General features: G+C 41.4%; 2 protein-coding genes across 2 annotated transcripts in view; one reads left to right on the top strand and one right to left on the bottom strand.

The window, feature by feature from the left end:
• Positions 1-1390: 1390 nt before the first annotated feature.
• Positions 1391-6594, top strand: DONSON (DNA replication fork stabilization factor DONSON; the record flags this gene model as incomplete). Its single annotated transcript, XM_079549070.1, has 10 exons — positions 1391-1645; positions 1737-1817; positions 2767-2970; positions 3360-3538; positions 4053-4231; positions 4332-4455; positions 4569-4673; positions 5161-5359; positions 5987-6202; positions 6457-6594. The coding sequence occupies 10 exons, from the start codon at positions 1391-1393 to the stop codon at positions 6592-6594; spliced, it is 1680 nt and encodes a 559-aa protein (XP_079405196.1).
• A 4010-nt stretch (positions 6595-10604) lies between these two features.
• The window catches only part of SON (SON DNA and RNA binding protein), a gene marked incomplete at its 3' end in the record, with an annotated part of 35360 nt that continues 25442 nt past the window's right edge, over positions 10605-20522 (bottom strand). Inside the window, exons 9-12 of the mRNA XM_079544683.1 lie at positions 15539-15686; positions 11433-11501; positions 11228-11343; positions 10605-10763 (exon numbers count right to left, since the gene is read on the bottom strand). Of these exons, the coding sequence (XP_079400809.1) occupies positions 10605-10763; positions 11228-11343; positions 11433-11501; positions 15539-15686 (492 nt within the window). The remainder of the gene's footprint in view (positions 10764-11227; positions 11344-11432; positions 11502-15538; positions 15687-20522) is intronic.

Here is a 20522-nt window from a genome sequence, read left to right on the forward strand (position 1 = left end):
GCCCTGCCCTCGTTATAAATGTCAATAACATCTATGGGTGATCTCCCTTGCTGCTGTTTTTCACCCATAAGAAATTAAAGGGGAAAAAAGCAATGCTAGTAGTGTTTTTTGTTTGGGTTTGTAGGTTTTTGTTTTTGTTTTTTTAAGTTTTCCCTTCTCTGTCCCCTGCCAATAGTCCCATCCACACCGAATTGCTTTTATTTGGCTGCATTAAGACTGAGCAGTGTCTGCAGTGTGCTGAAGGTCTTAAATTATCTTTAAAATTGCTGTTATGTAGCTGAAAGGCAGAATGGGAAATCCATCAGGATTGGCAGGGATCCTAGAGGGGAGAGATGGTACTGAGAGCAGGAGTTCCCTCATTGCTGGTTTTCTTCATTTTAGCAACCCGAAACAGTAAACCTTACTTACTATCAGCAGTCCAGCAGCTAATACAGTCCTGTGATTCTGAAGTTTCAGATACTTCATGTATCTTGTTACTGTAACGTTACATTTCTTTTTTTCTTTCCTATGAGATCCTTGTATTCTGTGCTCTTTCACTTCTCCTTTTTAACCTTGGTCCTATTCCTAGAACAGATCGGCAGAGAGGGAACTGCTGTGATTTTTTTTAAAATTTTTCTGTGGTAGAGGCTGTTGTTTTTTCTCAAAGCATGTTGCTTCCTCCTTGCTTTTATTTAAGATCACACTTGTTTCAGATGTGCTAGCCATAGCTGGAGTTGCCTGTGTTTAGGCTTCCAGCTGGATCAGATCCTGAGATAAATGTCCATTCATTTAAGGCATTAAGCTGCCCAGTGCTGCTTGCAGTTGGCTGAGATATCTCAGCTTTTTCTAATGTTCTTTAATAATGCTAGCTGTAGATGTAGATGTACTTGAACAAAATGGTTTAGTGGTTTGTGGTAGCGAGGGTAATGGGAGGATGGTTGGACCAGATGATCTTGTAGGTCCTTTCCAACTTTGTGATTCTATGATTCTATGAAAAGGGTTCATAAGGACCCCTATGCAACTCTTTCTTTCAAACGTCCATTGACAGATGTAAGCAGTTTTGAGCTGACAGCAAGATGGTGCAGCTCCTGGAGCTGTAAAATAAGCCAAGAAAGGTACACACCCCAGTGCTAGCTGGGTGCCTAGCCGACTGCACAACGCAGCCTGAGGCTTTGCAGCATATCGGGATGAGAGCAGTGCCGGCAGAACTGAGCTCGGCCCAAGCTGAGCTAGCCTGGCTTTCCTGGTTCTGAGGATGCTCCAGCCCGGCTCGCCCTGGTGCCGCGCGCCCCCCAGGGGCCGGAGGAAATGGCGGCCGCCACCACACCTCAGCGCCGCCCAGGGGCGGAGCCCGGTCCCGTTGGCGCCAAGCGGGGACGGCGGCTCCCGCCCTGCCGCTCCGCTCCCAGCCATGGCGGCCGCCGTGCCCGGCTACTCGCCGGGCTTCAAGAAGCCGCCGGCCACGCTGCGGCTGAAGCGCAAGCGGCCGCGGAGAAGCGAGCCCGCTGCCTCCCAGCCCTGCGGCGCGGCCCCGAGGGCCCCCTCGGCGTCCGTCCGCCGTAACCCCTTCTCCAGCTTGGACAACGCGCCGCGGCAGCCGGTCTGGCGGCAGCAGGAGCCGGCGCAGCCCGGGCGGGGGCCCGCCTCCACTGTGCCCTTCTGGCAGGTAGAGATCCGCTCTGAGGGGAAGGGGCTCACGAGATTCCTCTGCAAAAAGCCTGTTTTAACGTTGTCAATCTCACGTTTTTTTCCTTCAGTTTTTAGAGTCTGCAGGAGAAGATAAGCCGGCCCGGAACGTGGAGCTCTCAGAGGGAACCGACGTCCTGGCGCTGCCCGAGGTACGGGGCCTCACCTAAGGATTCTGAAACGCCTCTTGCTGCATTGACCTCGGGAAAAGCCCGAGCTGGTTAACTGCTTAAAGAAGGGGACTGGCTCTTCAGTGAGGTCCGATGGGATAGGGCACAGGGAGATGGTTTCAAACTTAAAGAGGGGACATTTGGACTGGATATAAGGAAGAAGTCTTTTATAGTAAGGGTGGGTGAGGCACTGGCACGGGTTTTCCAGAGAGGTGGTGGATGCCCCATCCCTAGAGACACTCAAGGTCAGGCTGGACGGGGCTGTGAGCACCTGATGGAGCTGTGGGTGTCCCTGCTCATGACAAAGGAGTTGGACCAAATGGCCTTTAAAGGACCCTTAAAGATCAACTCAAGTCAAAAGATTCTATGATTCTACATACTTAGAATTTGGTGGTACATCTTTAGATGTACTAAAATGTCAGCATTTGAGAAAATTCCCTGAACTGCCTAAATAGGAAAGAGAATAACAAACAGTCCTTGGCAGAGCTTCAGGCTGATGGTGTCAGAGGCTTTTATAGGTTCAGAAACTTAAGCTCAGAGTAACTTAGAACAAAAAAACTTCTCAGACCAAACCATCCTGGAACTCCAGCATTTTTTGTTATCCTCTGGGAAGCCTAAGTATGTGCTCCTAATTTAGTGCAAGTAGTTCCTTACAAGGGAGAGACTTGTAGTGTACTGTTAAAGTGAGTTGGACAGAAACTTACAGGAAACAGCAGGTTCGCCTTCTCCTTGTGAAGGCTGTGCAGCTCCACTAGTGCCTTGTAACAGCCACTGTCCTGTCAAGGATCTGCTCTGCCTGCCAGGAGGGGTGTATTGAGCCAGGATGGGAGGAAGCCTGACCATGTGAAAATGTGCATAGGTAGCTATATCATTGATTGTTTGGTTTTATTAATTGACTATGGATTAACTGATGCTGTTTCCATTTTTAAAGGATCTTCATTTACCTGTTCCTACCCCTGATGTCCCCCCCTCACCAAGACACGAGTTTCCTGCAGACTGGAGTATCAAAACACGACTTCTGTTTACATCTTCTCAACCTTTCACTTGGGCAGAGCATTTAAAAGCACAGGAGGAAGCTCAGGGGTTTGTTCAGCATTGCAGAGCAGCAGAAATAAACTTGCCACAGAGTGTACAGGTAATGAAACTTCAGAAGGGAGCTGGAAGCTGCTGCTTTATAAGGGGGAACCTTTGCACCTCTCCCTAAATGTACTGGCAGTGAAGATTTGCTTGTTTTCTTCTGGTCTTACTTGTGTAGAGGATAAGGCTCATGTAGACAGCTATTTAATTCCATCCACTGTGTACTCAAAAATGTAATCTGTGGTAAACTGGTGATTGAGTGGGTTGTTAATTTCAACTGTGAGCAGTTTCCAGTCACTGCCCATCTTCAGTCTGGCTTAATCACAAACCTGTGATACCATTTTTTACCACCTAATCCAGTATTATTATTTTTTTTTAATTCCATCAGTTGCGATGCTGCCTTAAATAAAGTATTTCTGTTCTCCTAAAATACTTTTTGTAATCTAGGAACCAAAACTGTCCACAGAACTGCGTTGTGCCTTTCAGCAGAGCCTTGTTTACTGGCTTCACCCATCACTGTCGTGGCTGCAGCTGTTCCCTCGTATTGGAGCAGACAGAAAGATAGCAGGAAAAGCCTGTCCGTGGGCACAGGATGAGGCCTTGCAACAAGCACTGATGAGCGACTGGTAAGTGGAGCCTAAGTGTAAGTAGTAAGATCAAGATCCTAGGATTTAAATCAGCATAAGTTCCTTCTGTTTTTATGAGAAATGTTTGATTTATTGGTTGTTTAATTATTTTAGCTGGTCTGCACTTAGTTTGAGGATCAGGTTAGGGACTGCCTCTAAGACCAAAGCTACCTTGGTGTGTTTAATGTCCTCCTCTGACCGCAGTTGATTCGGATTTCTGTGAATCCTGTTAGTAGGTTGCCTTTGGTGCTCCATGTAAAACTGCACGTTGGATGGCAAGTATGCAAGAAAAGCGTAGTACTTGCAAATAGGCTGCGCTTCACAGGAGTTCAGAGCAACTTCCTGGATGCTGAGTGCATGTGAAAATCAGACTAATCACTTATTGTGGTCTCAAGCCTGGCCGGAGCACACATCAATAACACCCAGCCAAATCCAGCTTGATCCATCAGCAGCAAAGGATTTCAATTACAAAATTGGTTTTTTGTTTGTTTTTTTTTTTTCCCCTCATTTGCAGGTCTGTCAGCTTTACTTCTCTATACAATCTGCTCAAAGCCAAGCTGTGCCCCTACTTCTATGTGTGCACTTACCAGTTTACTGTCCTGTTCCGTGCAGCTGGTCTGGCGGGAAGTGATGTTATCACAGCAGTGATTTCTCCCACCACCAGAGGTTTAAGGGAAGCCATGAGAAATGAAGGTGAGGTGAAAGCAATCTGACTTACATTTTAATAACCAATACATAGCATTTGCTGTGCATTCCAAAACCACTCATTGCTTTCTTTCCTCTTCTCTTCAAGGCATAGAGTTTTCTCTACCTTTGGTAGAAGAAAGTAGAAGCAGAAAACAGAAAAACTCTGAAGGGAATTTGGAAACAGAAGTTGCTCATGGCCCTGAAGTGGGTAGAAGCCCTGAGAATGGCGAGTATGTCATAAATCTAAAATGCTGCAGTTCTGAGGCATTTCTGGACTCCTGCACATTTTATTTGAAAAGTTCTGAGAAAGTTTTATCCTCCTAAAAGTGATCCTGTTTCTTAGGGAAGCTGCTTCAAGTGATGATGATGATGATGATGGTTTCTCTTGGCTTGAGGAGATGGGAGTCCAAGACAAGGTTAAAAAACCAGATGCTGTTTCTATTAAACTGTATCCTTCCTTTTTGTCTCGCCACTTACTGCAGTGGAAAGCCCTGCAGCTGTTGCCTTTTGATGAATCCAAGAGGAATGTCCTTCCAACTTCTGAGACTTACCCCGCACCAGTGCATCATAAGTGGGGGAATCAGGGGAATCCCTTCAAAAGCAGACTCCTGCTCTAAACTGAGCTGCTCATGTTTTTATGTTTTGATGCAAGATTCATAGTAAAAGTAGGAGTTGCAAGCTTTGTTTTAATAACTGCTACCTGCCAGCTGTAAGACACTGGACCTGAAAACATTCCTTCTCTCACAGCTTTAATAATCAGTCAGGTGTAAAATGCTGCCAAGTAATCGATGTAAGAAATCTCAGTGAGCTCAAGGCTTGTTTTTTTTTTTGGAGAAACTGTTTGTTTTAATGATTGGTCAAAGGTAGAGGGGCAGTGGGGTTTGTTTGGAGTTGCTGTGCTGCTTAAGTTTTTCCCTCAACTCTGGTCAATTCAGTCGTAAAGAGAAGCATGAAGTGCAGGTGGATCACAGACCTGAATCCCTCGCAGTGGTGAAAGGAACAAACACGTTCACTTTATTGAACTTCCTGATAAACTGTAAGAGCCTGGTGGCTGTTGCAGGTCCACAGGCAGGGCTTCCTCCCACTCTCTTGTCTCCTGTTGCTTTCCGAGGTGGAACAATGCAAACGCTCAAAGTAAGTAATGCAGCAATCTCTTTTCCTGTAATAAGCGGAAAGCTCTACCTTCTTCTGGTACAGCAGAGTGATTTTTGATGCTAGAGCCTGAATTGGCATTGACTGCAATATGGACTTCCTCCAAAGTCATCTTTACCCACGTAACCTGTGGTGCTGAACTGAAATCCTACGATTTCTACCTATCCTAAGCTGTTAAGTAGTTCCCAGATTGTAAAAAATGTTCTTAGAAGATTCACCTTTGAATGCTCCTGAGATCATACAGGGTCTACTGAGATGATATTTCAACAGGCAATGAGAGCCTCTGACCTGTAACTGTGGGAGGTGGTGGGCACTAACTGTTATGCTCCCCGTGCAGATAGCGCAGTCCTCTGCCACTGGAGAAGCTGCTCATGTGGCATGCAAAGTTCTTCTGCAGATGATTTCCCTAATACTGTAAAATACTCCTGCGTATCACAGTTCTAGGAGCTGTTAGAGATGCTAAAAACATAACACTTGTATGTACTGAAGTTGATGATATTTTAAAATATTTTGAGCTTTTCATGGGCTTATGGCACTGCAGTATGAAGGTGTATGAACAACCATCTTGATTTGGTTTCAAAATGTAATCCTGCGTGCTGTTGGTTTCAGGCTCGTAGTATGAACGCAAAAGCCAGGGTCCGCCTGGCATATGAAGATATCTTCAGTTTGGAGATCGTAGGCCCTGTCCTGCCTCATTCTCTCCACTTGCTGACCATGCTGCTGCAGTCTGCACAGCAGGGAGCATTTTCTGCAGTGCTGTATACGCACGAGCCAACGGCTGTGTTTAACGCTGATCTCCATAGTGCGAGCCCTGCCTTAAAGAAGGTAAGTAAACTAGAGAAGACAGCCTTTCCTGTTAGGAACACTATCTTTATTACAAACCGTTGGGTGCTGAGAGATAAGCTACTTAATGCGTGGGTTTATACCCCACTGTGATCGCCACATGGCAGTCACTGTGGCTCAGAAATGGGCTCATCAGAAAACTAGCTTTTTGGGAGCTCCCCAAAGATACATAAATGAACATCGAAAACTACAGCTATTTCAGACAGAAACGTGTATTAGGTGTTTCTCTTCTTCAGGAAACCGTAAGTAAAGACCTGCTGAAGTGCGGGCTGCATTCTAAAACTTTGGATCAACTGAGTCAGGTGCCAACACTGGGAAAATCTTCCCTCCGGTTTCTGGAAATGAAGGACTCTGCATATGCCTGGAAGTCTTAGGTACGTGCCGTTTGGAGGAGGTGGAGCACAAAGCTCTCCAGTGTGAAGTTGCTGTGCTTCCTTCAGGCCTGCGGGGCAGCACCCATGCTGTTACAGGAGCTAAGTAACCTAGTCCAACGTCACAGCCAACTCTTGCACATCACAGCAATAAAACACCGTGAGGGGTTCTCGGAGGAAATTGAGGAAAAGGCCCTGGACATCTCCTTTTGTATTTTAGAAAGCATTTTTTAAAATAAAATTTTATATAATGGTCTGCTTTTGATCTGAATTCAGAGTGGATGGCCTGTATTTTTCACCTATGTGTATATTCTATTCTGAAACACAGAATTGCTGCTACTGCTCAGTGCAGTAATGTGTAGCCACTTCTGAGGGGTGGAATTCTTCTCCTATCACCTCTGAGCCCTGCTTACAGCACTAAGCCAGAAGTTTGGCCTAAATCTCAGCACTTTACACCTCTTGGTTGAGGTGTAACTTCAACTGCAAAAACCAGAAATCAGATGGGTAGAAACAGTTCCAATTGCATCTCAATCAGATTAACAGGCTGGGAGCCCCAGAACTGCGGCCATAATCCTCCAACATTGCCATCTTCATTTACTTACTTTAAAATAAGATTTTTAACAGGCAGTTTATACAATAGGGTGTGCACCAGAACAAGTTAGAACAACACAATAGGGTTATGACACCTGATGGAAGCAGAGGAAATGAAAGGCATCAAGGTGATGCTGCTCTGTTCATAGCAAGAGCCTATGTTCAGGTTTAATGTAATCTGTTACACTACTGCTGCTTTGGAGACGTGTATAATGTCATCTATCACACAGCTATCAGGTGAGCCTCTTCCTGCAGCAAAAAATAGTAGATCTGAAGAGCAGTAAGTAGAATACCATCATGCTTATGCACTCCAGCAAGATTTGTAATTCTGGTGTTTTGCACAGAAAAGAATAATACTTGTAGTCACGCAACCTTTATTTTCACTACAGTGGTGGTTCATTCTGAAGCAGTGATAGTCTGCTTGATGGACCTAACAACCAGCTCTGTAAGCAAATCACTGCAGACTGAGGCAGTTACACGAGTACTGTGTAGGTTTACAGTGTTACTGCATAGTAACTACCATGGTACTGGCAGGGTCATAGTACAGAGAAGACCAGGGCATCAGGAAAACCTAGACAGACCTCAAATTCAAGTCCCTACCTTACAGTACAAAAGGGCATCTTTAGATCTAGGGTGTCAGACAACTGGAGAGAAACCAGCACCAATTCTGGCAAGCCTGGCAGTTATTATACTTGACTTGGCTGTTTCTCCAGCCCTCTATTTTAAAACTACCACTTAGTTGGCTGTCTGGAACTGGTTCTGGTGGCTGCTGGCTCTACGTGCTCAGGCACCACAGGGAAGTCGGAAGCACTATCAGTGAAAGCACTTCTAGGAAAGCAATCCTGCAACAACAAAAACCCAGCAGGCACAGAGATGCCTTCGAGTTCCAGGAGTCCATTCACTTTTGAGACAGCTGAAGTGCCCCATAAATAAACAGGTCCCGAGAGAGTGTTTCCTAGTTACTCTTTTTAATAGGACTACTTGTCTATTCCTGCATGCAAAGGACACTCCAACCAAATTTACAAACTGAACAGAAGGACATCTCCGCACTAAATTCATTTATCATTCTAAACAACAGGAATGAAACTAAAACAGAAACCCCGAAGTCAAGAAGTGTCATAATGGAAGTATTACAGATATTAATATTGTAAGTATTGAAAATCAAAGGTTAGATCTACATACAGTACCACGTCTTTTAAGGCGTGAAATCCAGAATTTGCCTGAACAGTTACTTTTGAAATGGAGTCTTCTATGGGACTGAATTCATCTGTTCCTCAAAACATCTCTTTCCAATATACACGGAGAATATAAACCCCGAAAGAACAAAATTAACAAAGTACAACAGATTATGTTCCAGATAATGAACAGATCCAAAACCTGTGCTTATATGGACACCACGGACGGAACAGCACGAGCAGCACTGCTGATGTTTTAGCTGTATCAGCAGATATTTGAACAGAAGCCTGAATAGGAGCTGCCTCCCACATCCTGAGTTAACAGCTTTGAGTCAGACATCAGAAAGCTGGACTTGCCTAAAATGGATACAATCCCCAGTTCTCCCACAGTCCGTCTTTCCATCGCTGTACCATCTGCTTAGCTTTGTTTCTCAACCTTACAACTTGTTCAGAAAATGAGGCAAGGAGATCTTCAAACAATTTTACACAGAGACTGAAGGTGAGAAGCCAAAGGGAGAAAACTTTAATTAGAGACAACTACGTCCACAAAAAGAAAAGTTGTCATTTCTAGAGTGCTTTGATAGACTAATAAAGGGGTTTATTTTGTGGGTGTGTGGTGGACAACACAGTACTGCTTCTCTGCTGTATGCAAAACGAGATGCTGGTACTTGTCCACTGAGGGCAAAGGAAGATACCTTGTTCAGTAACAGCTGAGAGCACACACAAATAATTTACTCTGCGGAGGAAGAGCTACTATTAATTCACCACCTCCAAGATCCTACTGCCATTGCAAAGGTCGTTCACTTTAGGCCTGAGCACAGTCCTACTGCATACAAATTGTAATTTGTTCCTGTTCCCGATGAAGCTCTGGTCAGTTGATGTAATACAAAAAAATCCTCAAAGACTTTTCGGAAATAAGCACCTGAACTACCACAGTAATAAAGTACTGCTGTAATCCCGGCAGTCTGCTCAAAACACAGACAAATCTGGCTAGAGGTGTACAATGCCCTTTTCAATTCAAAGTGCACATAGCTAAAGAACTAATACTTCTTAAATTAAGAGGAAAAAAAAAAAAAAAATAAAAGGAAAAGCTTCCTATATCCTTTCCCTTATCAAACTGCCACAACTCTGGATCAGATTGTCTCCTTGAGGGCAGAGTACCGTTACAGAAAATGCAAGCTCAAGGAGTTCATTTGGTAATAGTCCAAAGCAAGTGAAGTTGCCTAGAACAGATTCCGCAGCTCTAATGGCTGCTGCTACTCTTGTTAAGCGATACGTTTGCACTGTGCGTTTCGTCACAAAGCTCTTTTGGCATAGATTTTAATTACTGCTTACTGACCAGCGATTAAGATTATGAACTTGTGCTGCTTTATTGACCAAGTTGGGTACAACAATTTAAGCATCATTCTATTCCCTCCCTCCCCCCAGTCCAGTTGTAGATTTGTTAGACTTTAAAATTCACATTAACCACAAATCCATACAATCAACATCAGGCAGTGTGTTAATTTGTTTGGAATAGACAACTCCATCATCTCCCTTCTCAGAACATGCAGGGAGAGTCACTTTTACATCTCAAAAGTCTCGCTGGTTCCATTGCTGGACTTTCTGCCGTCCCTTTTAAAGCAAGACTTCTGCCTCATCGCGTACGTCCTAGAGGATGAGCTGCATGGCCAGCTGCGGTGCAGCACCGAGTGAAACCCCAAACAAAACTCCAAGAGAAGCGGCGGCGTTAGCACTGTACAACAGGGCTGCTACCACGGCTCCCTCTCTCCCAGGGGTCACAGTACAGGCCCGGTATCTGCCCAGCAGTACACGCCAGCCTCGACTAGACTAAGGTAAGCTGCGTGGTCTTTTACCAGCTTTCACCAGGCAAAAGTGCAAGAGTAGCTTTACCGAGACCAGGGAAAACTGCAGCATAGTACAAAACAGTATGAAAGTGTTAACATTCCATATTGAGGAGAGACCGCATGAGTTTTAAAACAAGGGTTTAGATTACTGATGCCTCCAGAGTCTGTCATCTGATTTAGTCATTTAAGAAATAATTACATCACTAATGTAAACAATATAAACATACCAAAAACTAAGTATGATTTAAATACATTTTGATGGTACAAAAGAAAAACCTGAAGGTGTCTGTACAGTTTTTACAACGTGGGAATTGCCAATGTATTTACAACATGAAAGGGCAAATACCATTTTTGTGCAGAGTAAAATTATCTGAAATAATGTCAATATAAAAAACAATATCTAGCGGTGTGAGGCACTCCTAAACATGGTGGTATTGACCATGCTTTCCTTTGGTACAAGTCCCATCGCTTGGAGAGCCGCAGTTGCTGCTGTGGCTTTAGCATGCTTCTTATTAAGGCTGGCAAAAGTAGGCCTGTATTCATTTCCATTGACTCTCACCTGTTTGAGACGGATGGAAAAAGGACATGTTAGGAAGTGCCTCACGTCTAGCCTGCAAGAATCACCTCCAGATGGAAATCGTTAACACAAGATAGCACAACAGAAAAAAAACCAAAACAGATCACATTCTAAGATACCTAAAAGTAAAAAAAAAGACTGAGTCTTTTCACTATCTTTACAATTGTATTTGCACCACACCTGCAAACAAGAAGCAAGAATATGATTCCACACAAGTTAATCATTTTAGTAAGCCGTGGAATGGTATCACAGTTCCTTGATGGATTTGCAGATTAATGCGCTGGAGAGACCTGATATGGCTTTCACAGAAACAGGGCTCTGATACTCTAGCACTGAGACACTGCCCAGCATACCCCAGCCACCTCTGGAATACAGAAATATAAAGATGAATTTAATATCACACTTTAATAGACAAGCTAACAGTAAACAAACAAATTCAGACTCACCTTAAAGATGAAGTGTTTGCGATGATCAGGCCCACTATCATCCACCAACACAAACTCAGGTGGTGACCATCTTCTTTTGTTACAGATCTCCATCAACGCAGAAACTGGATGTTTGCCTTAAAGCCAAAATGCATTTGAAATTTCAGTGCTGCTATTCATTTTCAATGAACCTTTTGAGCTTTTCCAAAGATGATCAAAATCTCACCTGAAAGATCCTTCATCACAACATAATGTCCAGATCTCTTTTGTGCCTTCTCTCCCACAGCAACAAGCCCTTAAAAAAACATGAAGTTTGTATATGTGAGTCTCACCTTACTTCTGAAAATTCAGAAATCGTAAAGCATGACATGTTATCAGTGGAGACAAAATATGGTGACATCATACAAATGCTTTTCAGAAGTCTTTCAAACTTCCCTTTCATCCAGCATTTTTTTTCCCTCCATGCTACACGCATTCTTATGAGTGCTCCAGTAACATTCTTCACAACCAGCTAGTAAAAGACTTTGGGTAGACTTACGCAAGTCAGAAAACATCTGGCTTTCTGCATCTTCTTTGGAGAAATACTGAACAAGAGATAAAGACATCTTCTTGTTCACTATTAACGTGTGCCGTGCAACCCAAAAGCCATCCAATATCTTAACAGTTTGCCCTTAAGCATACTAGGCATGTGAAGTATTTCTGTTTGACTATATAGAGTGTATCTAGCACATCCTTTTATCACATGAAACAGTAGTAACACTTCCAACATTGTGCTTTCTTTATTAGGGGTATATATTTCATGTCCAAGTTCACAGCCTAATTACATTGATCTCAGTCACACTGAAATACAAAGTACCAGATAAACATGCAACTGGGCCCAGCAGGAGTAACAAGTTTCAGTGGAAGCCACTGTGAAACACAGAAGCCAAACGCTTTTGCTTTTGAAATCTCTCAAGAGCAAAGGATAAAGCATAACAACTGTCAAAAATGTACCAAATACCAATAACTACACCGTACTTACCAAGAGACTCAGGTTTCTTTCCATTCATTTTGCCCTTACCTTAAATACCTGTAACTGAACTAAATATGTGGTGAATGGTGGTTCAAAACTTCTCAAGACTTCATTCCTTCAGTATTACTTTGTTCCTTACCTCTCTTTGTTTCTGTTCCTTGCTTTGGTGAATAAAGACATGGAGATACTGCACTTGTTTCCAGTTCCTTCTGTTCCTTCAGCTTTTTTTTTTTTTGCTTGCTTACTGGTTTTACTTGAAAAGAAAACCTTCCTCTCCTTACCAGATTTTCATCCCAATATTCATGCAGCTCTTACATGACTTCTCAGGTGGCATTAAGCCACACAGTCTTTTCTGGTTTTTTTTCCCCCTCCTTACAGAAGCTGATATGAAAAACATCCAAAAAGTTTCCCCCAAACAAAAAACTCTCAGTTCATTCATCTGCATTAATACTGCTTTTCCCTCCCTCCACATCTCGCCCCTGTCACGGTGGATTCTCAGAAAGGCTGCAACAGACTCCAATCAGCTCTGCTATTTGCTGAGAGCTGGTGCACCAAGCTCCTTTAAACAGAGACAACAGCAACTTACTGGATGACAGCAAAGCACAAGAAGGCTTCTGTTTCAATGCTGCCTCTCAGAGGATCACAGATGTGACTTGGTGTCCAGAAAAAACTAAGTCTAATGAAAAGCCATGGCACAGGCAGACCTTTGGTTTGTGTCTTAGTACAACCCAATGAATAGCTCCTCAGCAAACTGCTTGTTCCCATACCTAAAAACAATATTTTATTTTGGGGATAAGTTCTAAAAACGTGGAGGTTTCTGTCTGCTTGTGTTTCGGATTGGTTGGGGTTTGGTTTTGGTTGCGTGCTGCTTGTTTTTTCGTTTTGATCTGCAAACTGGTTACTTACTGACAGACCTTGTATAAAAACTTCCACCTTCCAGTGGCATGCATATACCAAGTGGTTTCTTCCAAAGCCTGTAAGAGCCTTTAAGCCTCCACACTGAACTTAGGAAGGTTTGACTTTCTACACATGTAAACATTTAAGAACACTTGTGTATGAAGTTTTTCACCTAATCGTCTCAAATATGTAATCACTGTTCAGCTACTCCTTTACAACACATGAAGCACTTGCTTCTCCATAATAAGCTGTCACTTACAAATGCGTATTTAGCCCACTATTAATAAGTATTCTATATCAACACAACACATTCAGGTTTTTTTGGTGAAAATCAAACACTTCATCTATTAAAGACATATAAAAACATATGTATTAAAAAGATAAGAATTAAGCAAAGCCCATCCATCACAAGGGTTAGCAGTATTTACAGGTGATCTACCACGTGCCAGAGACTGCTCTCTTTGAGCTCCATCTCACTGCTTCCCCGTGTCACTGAGCAGACACCAAGCTCTCTGTTACAGATTGCCCAGCACAACGCGGATCTGAACCTGCTTCACACCTTGAAACTTCAATTGAAAATTCCACAAGGAAATTTCTATCTGAAACCATATGAAGACCCTGGTGTACTCTAAGATGAGAAACTTGATCTGTAACAAAGCTGTGTAGCACAAAAACTGTTTTAATTTATGAAACAGTCACAGGTTGTGCAACAGTACTGCCTCTCTCCTGCAATATGAAACAATGCAAGCGATATAATTAACAGCTAACTCTTCCCTCCTCATCACAAAAATCCACTCTTGTGTTATGCAGGCTGCTTAAAAAAAATAACATTCAAATTGACTGTTCTCAATTTCTTCCCTCTGACTGACATTCATAAAACTACACTGAAAGAACTCTTACCAGCACGAGACAGCACCTACAAAGACCAGAGCAACTGAATAATAGTTACAGAAAGAACACTTTTCTGATACTTCCTTGGTAATCACTGTCACCAGAGTATCTTTTCCCCCTTTAAATGGAAAGGTTGCAAAGAAAAATAGCTGAAGAGCAAGTCTGCACATCGTTCACGTTAAACTGAAATGTACATTATTATTGTGTCCTGCAATTTCAAACTGTTGCACTTCTGCTTATAAAATTGTAGTATACTGCTAGGTTTTAAGAATTTGAAAAGCAATAGGTCATTTCCTAACTTAGGATTTCTCCTGTTCTACCTTAATATTCAAACTGAATTATTTTGTGTTTTAACCACTGGTATGATCAAGTAAGCATGGCTATCTCTGTACTGAGGTTAGCATCTCCAGAAATAAACTTCATGACGTTTGCGTTTATATGCTTTGTTTTCTTCAATTATGAGCACTGACTGAAGCAGGCACAAATCCATAATTCAAAGCATTTCATGCTTTAATATTAGTTGCGATCCATGTAATACGTTAAAGATCTCCAGTTTGAGATTTTTTTATTTTTTGTTTTCACTATTTTTAATAATGAGGAAATCAACTACAAGGATGATTTCTGCAGTCAACGTTAATTTGTTTACTTTGATAACATGCATAATTGAATAATTAAACGATAAATTCCATGTATATTATTTGAAGTTTTAAAATTTTCTGTAGGTATTTCAGATGGAAAGCTTTTCATAAACACCTCCTCTGAATACAGAAGTCACATGGAATATGCTGGTAAGATGGTCAACTGTCTAAATCATGTTTAGACAGTTTAAGAAGCAGGCCGCTGCCTGCAAGTCTCTTCTATCAGATGAGACAAGTGCAACAGTTTTGCACCTGTGGCCATGGACTTTATAAAGGAGAGGAAATAATGGACATTACAAAGGAGGAGAAATAATAAATGAAAGCAAGCAAGGAAACATCACTGCAGTTGAGCAGAGGTAGCTGTTACACAAACAAACTAGGAAATGGAAATGCAGTTGAATTCGATGGCTAAGAAAGTAAACAACCCATTTAGAAGAGCTAAAAATCTGTGTGACACTCTCTTCATGTCAGGACTTCAGCTGTCACCACAGCTTAAAGATAATCAAGCATTCCACCTTCTACCCTGCCCCATTTCTGCTTCAGCCACTTTCTCTAGGCCAACCTCAGAGGCTTTTCATCCATTCATTTCCCTGTCCTTGCCTTTTCTGTATTTCCAACTGAAGCGTATCTCCAGTTTAAGAACCACAGAGAAGCACTTTTTCAAGTGGAAGGCAAAGGTTAAGGGAAGTCAATGAACTTCTTGAAGAGTTCACCGGCATAAGGACAGGACCTACAAAAGTAATCCAGGCCCTGAAAAACTAGACATTGTTCTGTACATTTTTGCAGGGAAGCTGTACCTAGAAGCTTAATATTTCAAGCTATTTTGCCTACCTTCCAAAGAAGCATAAGTTTACACTGTCATAAAACACTTAAAAGTGTCTTAAAAGTGCTTACCTTTTCGATCAGTCTTAAAGTCAACCATAATAGGCTCGACGCTGCCTTCTTTGTTTTTTCCAAGCCCTTCTCCTTCTCTCCAGCCCATTTTTCTCATCAGCTGAGCTCCCATTCCTCCAGTTACAGGGGCTGCTCTTAAGAACTGATCCTATCCAGAAAAAGAGAAGTAAGACAAATCCTAAAGTTAGGACTGGGTTTTTAAAAAACAAGTGGGAGCTTCCAAAAACGTTTCTAACAACCTTTCACAGACTCAATTCAGAAAAATACACCTTAGCTTTATATACAGCTGTATAAACCAGAATTCACGCAGACACACAATACACAAATCAGTATTTTCCAAAAAGAACAACTTAAGAAAATCCTAACGCAATCCAAAAGTGCCAAGTGACCCATTTCCGACGTATGCACTTAATAAAACAATAACCGTTCAGTTTTAAACACACTACTTTGGTTCCAATGCATCTCTTCTCATCTTGTGAATGGAGGCAGTGTTTAACTGTTTAACTGGCAACAGTCGTGCCAAGTGTACCTATTTATTGAACAAAATACAAGCACATTTAGTAATGACATACAAATAGTGTTTACACGTATTTTAAATATTAAAAAATCCCCCGTTTTATTATACAGAAGTTGCACATTCAAGTTCTACTCTGAAAATCCACATGACACAGATACAGGTTTTTCTTTCCTCTTTTTTTTAAAGGCAAAAAGGCGCTTAGCCACACAGCTTAGCAGCAGCAGTCGTCACATTCTTTCAAATCAAAATTAATACAATAGTCGTTAACTGTCGAAAGCTTATCAACAGAAATTTTAAAAATCTGTTTTGATGTAAAGAACTTTAAAAACTCCTTAAATGTTTACGTACCTAGGCCTCGATGGCCGCAGTGTTGTGAATAGTAGGGCTGGCATTGACCGTGGCAAGAAGGCAGCTACAAGGATTTGACCCTGAAACAAGTTTCCATATAGAGGGGTGAAAGTTCACAGGTTATTCTGTGAACTATCATCTCTCTTCTGCCCCACCCGCTGACCCAAGTAAGTAAGTCAATCATTTCCATCACAGCAAAAAACTGCTTGGCTTAAAATATACAAGTTTACACACTGGCACTGATAAGTCCATCAGGTATTTCTCATAGTAGGTTAGAGGATACAATGTCTAATATTTTTGTAGAGTTTTCACTTACTTTCAAAGCAAATTCATAGAACCTTTTTTCTTTTTTCCCTTTAATTTTGAGTTGTGCTTGCAAAAGTAAGAATTTCTAAGATTTGGACAATAACTGATTGAATTCCTTGGTTTCAATTTGTATGTAAACAAAAACAGAAGTCTTACTTTTGCAGAGACCAAGGATAATATATTTTGAAGGGGATTAACTGTCCATTATTTGCAACTGACACACACTTACGATGCATGTGTGAAATCCCCACGATCCAATGGTGGTTGCAAGTTTAAAAAAATAAAAAATAAAAAAGACTAATTCCTGAAGATTGTGGTAAGACTTCTCCGAATATTCACCTACTGAACAATGAAGTAAACTCCTATTGATCATGCAACTGGATGCTGCGTTTAATATCAAGGTGCTCCGGTGGAAGAGGAAAGAGGTTAAGCTCACCTCTCCCATGAAATTACTTTTTTGACTGGTGCAGACCATGCAGTGTGTGTGTACAGAGACAATCGTTCCTTTGATACAGACTGCCTCAAGCTATGCGCCTAGAATAGCTTTTACTTACTTCCATTTTCATCCTCCCCACTCTTTTGCAGGAACCTCTCATAAGAAAAGGGCAACCATGCCGAGAATGATACAAACCCCAGTCAATGTCACCCTGGGTTCCGATTCCTCTTTTGTACCTGCTTTGCAATAATAGAATTTACAATATGAACATCTGTTTCATTACCACCAGTGTGTATTCAGTTCACAAGTGAAAGACTGCAATTTCCCAATGAGGCTGCTCTAGCTTTCCCAGCACACCTTCCAAGGCACTAAGCTGGGGCTTGGAGGTGGTGTACAAAGAAAAAGGAAAACAACATAGTGCTCTTCAGAGTCAAAAATTAAATCCCTGAGCTCCTATGTTAGGAATGATCAGAGATCGAATAAATTCCAAACACTGGAAATACCCAGAGTTTTAAATTCTAAAATGCAGTTCATTAAAAAATAATAATTAAAAAAAATTAAAAAACCCTCTAAAAAACAAAACCACACCTGGCCTAGTGTTCCCACCTGATAATTTAAGTAGGAATTTTTACATATGCTGATTCTTTAACATGCACAGCATAACCGAAACAACAATTAGAAATGATTAAGTTTTGTTTCATTACCGAAGAGTCATAGTTGTGCATCATGTTGCTGGGTTGAACAAGGTAATTCTAACGGCAATATGAAGGGAGCAAGAAGAAGCCTACTTTGATTCAGGTTACTGATCAAACAGAGAAGGCTGTCAGCTGGGAAAAAACTTCTTCAAAAATTTATCTTTCAAATAATAAATATGAATCTCTAATGCCACCTGTACAATTATATTCCATGGACATCTTTTCTTTCTTACAGTTTAGTACTGACATACTTACTCACTCCATGGTTTAATGGAGTATGAGTAATGGCATTTGAAAATGTAAATATACTAGAATGTTAACAGAAGTAGAGAAATAAGATCTTCTCAGTTTTAAAACTGAAAAGATTTGTCCCACAGAGATAACCTGACAGTGTGGTACCTCTGCAGCTCCATCCCAGAAGGAGGATATGAAGTTGAACAGCAGTCAGTACAACTAACCCCAAGTTTTGAAGTACTTGGTTACTGTTGTCAGAATGAAAGAATCATTCAGAAAATAACTACAATCTTTCTAATCCCAATTTTAGTAGAGCAGCATGAAAATATGATGTCATTTTTTCATATTTTGATCTCTAAACTCCATGAAGTCAGACAAATAAAGCACACTTCAATTCCGCCAGCAGATGGAGACAACTAATAAGCCAAATTCTTGTGTTGCTACCTTTTCTTTAAAAAGCAGGCTAAGCAGTAAAACCTGATCATTTCAGAATTTTTTCAGTAATTGTCAGTAAAAACTGCCTCTTTTTTAACTACCTCAGGGCAACATACTGGGGAGAGGAAGAAAAATCAACATTACCAGCAAAATAAACCACGAAAGTTTGAATTACCATGTAAGGCCTTTAAAATAAAATAAAAAGAAAGGTAAAAAATGATTTTACAGCTTTTTGATGAAAGACACTATGAGTTGGACAGTCATCATTATTTGACTGCAACACCTGTCTTTGAAAAAAACATTACATACAGCATTGAATGGAATAATCTATAAAACAGCACTTGCGAAGCTCAAAATAGTAAAGCCACAATTATCTGAGAGATCTTGATGAACATTATCGACTGCTGCTGTTTGAAAAGAAAATATCCTTCTCACAAAGCTGACACGGCACTAAAGCCCAAGCTCTCTGCCAGAAGGCAGGTTTCTCTGAGCAATTCTTTATTAAACAAAACACAACACAGCCTTACAGGTTCTTAGTTGAACTGTTTCAGCTGTAGCTCATGGGATGTCTGTGAGATTACTCTAAGTATGACTCCACAGAACTTACGAGTGCAGTACAAGTATACTTGGTGAAACTTGCAGCGTAGCTGAGGTTTCCATGACACTGTGACACTTTCAACAGCAGCCACATGCCTTCTCTGACACAAGAAGGAGATGTGGCTCTGGGCAGCCTGGTCTAGTTGGCAACCCCATACATAGCAGGGGAGTTGAAACTAGGTATCACTGTGGTCCTTTTAACCCAGGCCATTCTGTGATTCTGTGGTATGTTCTTGAAGAATTCCTACAAATGCCTTGCAAAGACTACACTCACCATCGGTCTTAGAAATCCTCTTCACAGCTTCTGCATACAAGGAATAAAAACCCATCTGCGGTTGACTGAAGAAAGATTTTTCTCTGACCGAGTGCAGAGGAAGCCAGTCCAGTGTAACCAACACATGGTCTGCCTTGCCATCTGGCCTTCAATTCCAAACAAAGCTCACTGTGTCACGCAAGGCACTAAACATCAACGTTCTGATAGACTGACATGCTAGAAGGAGAGCTTGGCAAGACACATGCCAGTCCTCGCGTGTGAATGATAATAACAAGATTTAGTTTTAACTCTGTTGGTCGTGTTTTATTTGCCTGCAGTGACTAGACTATGAAAGAAGGGAATAAAGGATTTGACTTTTCAGAACTTGGGATGCAAAACACAGCATTCTAGCAGCCACTATGAAACTGTGCGGCATGCCTTAGCACAACCAAATGAAACAAATCCCAAGCATTACACTGTGCATGTAAAATGTCATAAAAACCTCCTTTCGGAGGGCAAATTTAGGGTATTAGAATTATATAGCTGGTAAACCCACAAACAAGGGGTGACTGGAAAAGTCTGAACAAGCAGACCTCAAGAGAACTCGCCTGGACAAATTCTGACCACTTCCACTAGTTTGTCATCAGCACTGTGTATTTGTAATTAATAAATAAATAAATAAATAAATAGTAAAAAAAACAAACGGCAACCCCTGAAACAAGTTGTATTTGTGAACTGATTACACCAATGATGATGAACTGAAACAGAAATCACTTTTCAGAAGAGAAGATAATACTGTTTATAACTGTTTGATGATACGAGAAACCTAACGATATATTACTCCTTTATGAATACTGCTCAGTAAACACCACAAATTAGTGCGTAACTTAAACAAACCAACCTTACTTCTAATTGGTGTCTCTCCTTCAAATGTGTCACATTAACCATTTCAATAACTAAGGCCCTCAAAATTTTGTTGAGGTAAAACTGAAATGTGCAGACATTTTTGTTCGAGTACATATTACCTCTCCAGCGTCATTTTTAAAAGAAGTAACAATAAAAAGAATAGAAAAAGAAAGACGCTAATACCCAGGAAATGCAAAGTGACAAAAGCACCTTTCAAACAAGTTCCCTAAGTGCTTCAGCTTTACTCCCCTCCTGAC

The sequence above is a fragment of the Tetrao urogallus genome (assembly GCF_951394365.1).
Source record: "Tetrao urogallus genome assembly, chromosome: 1".
NCBI classification, from domain to species: domain Eukaryota; kingdom Metazoa; phylum Chordata; class Aves; order Galliformes; family Phasianidae; genus Tetrao; species Tetrao urogallus.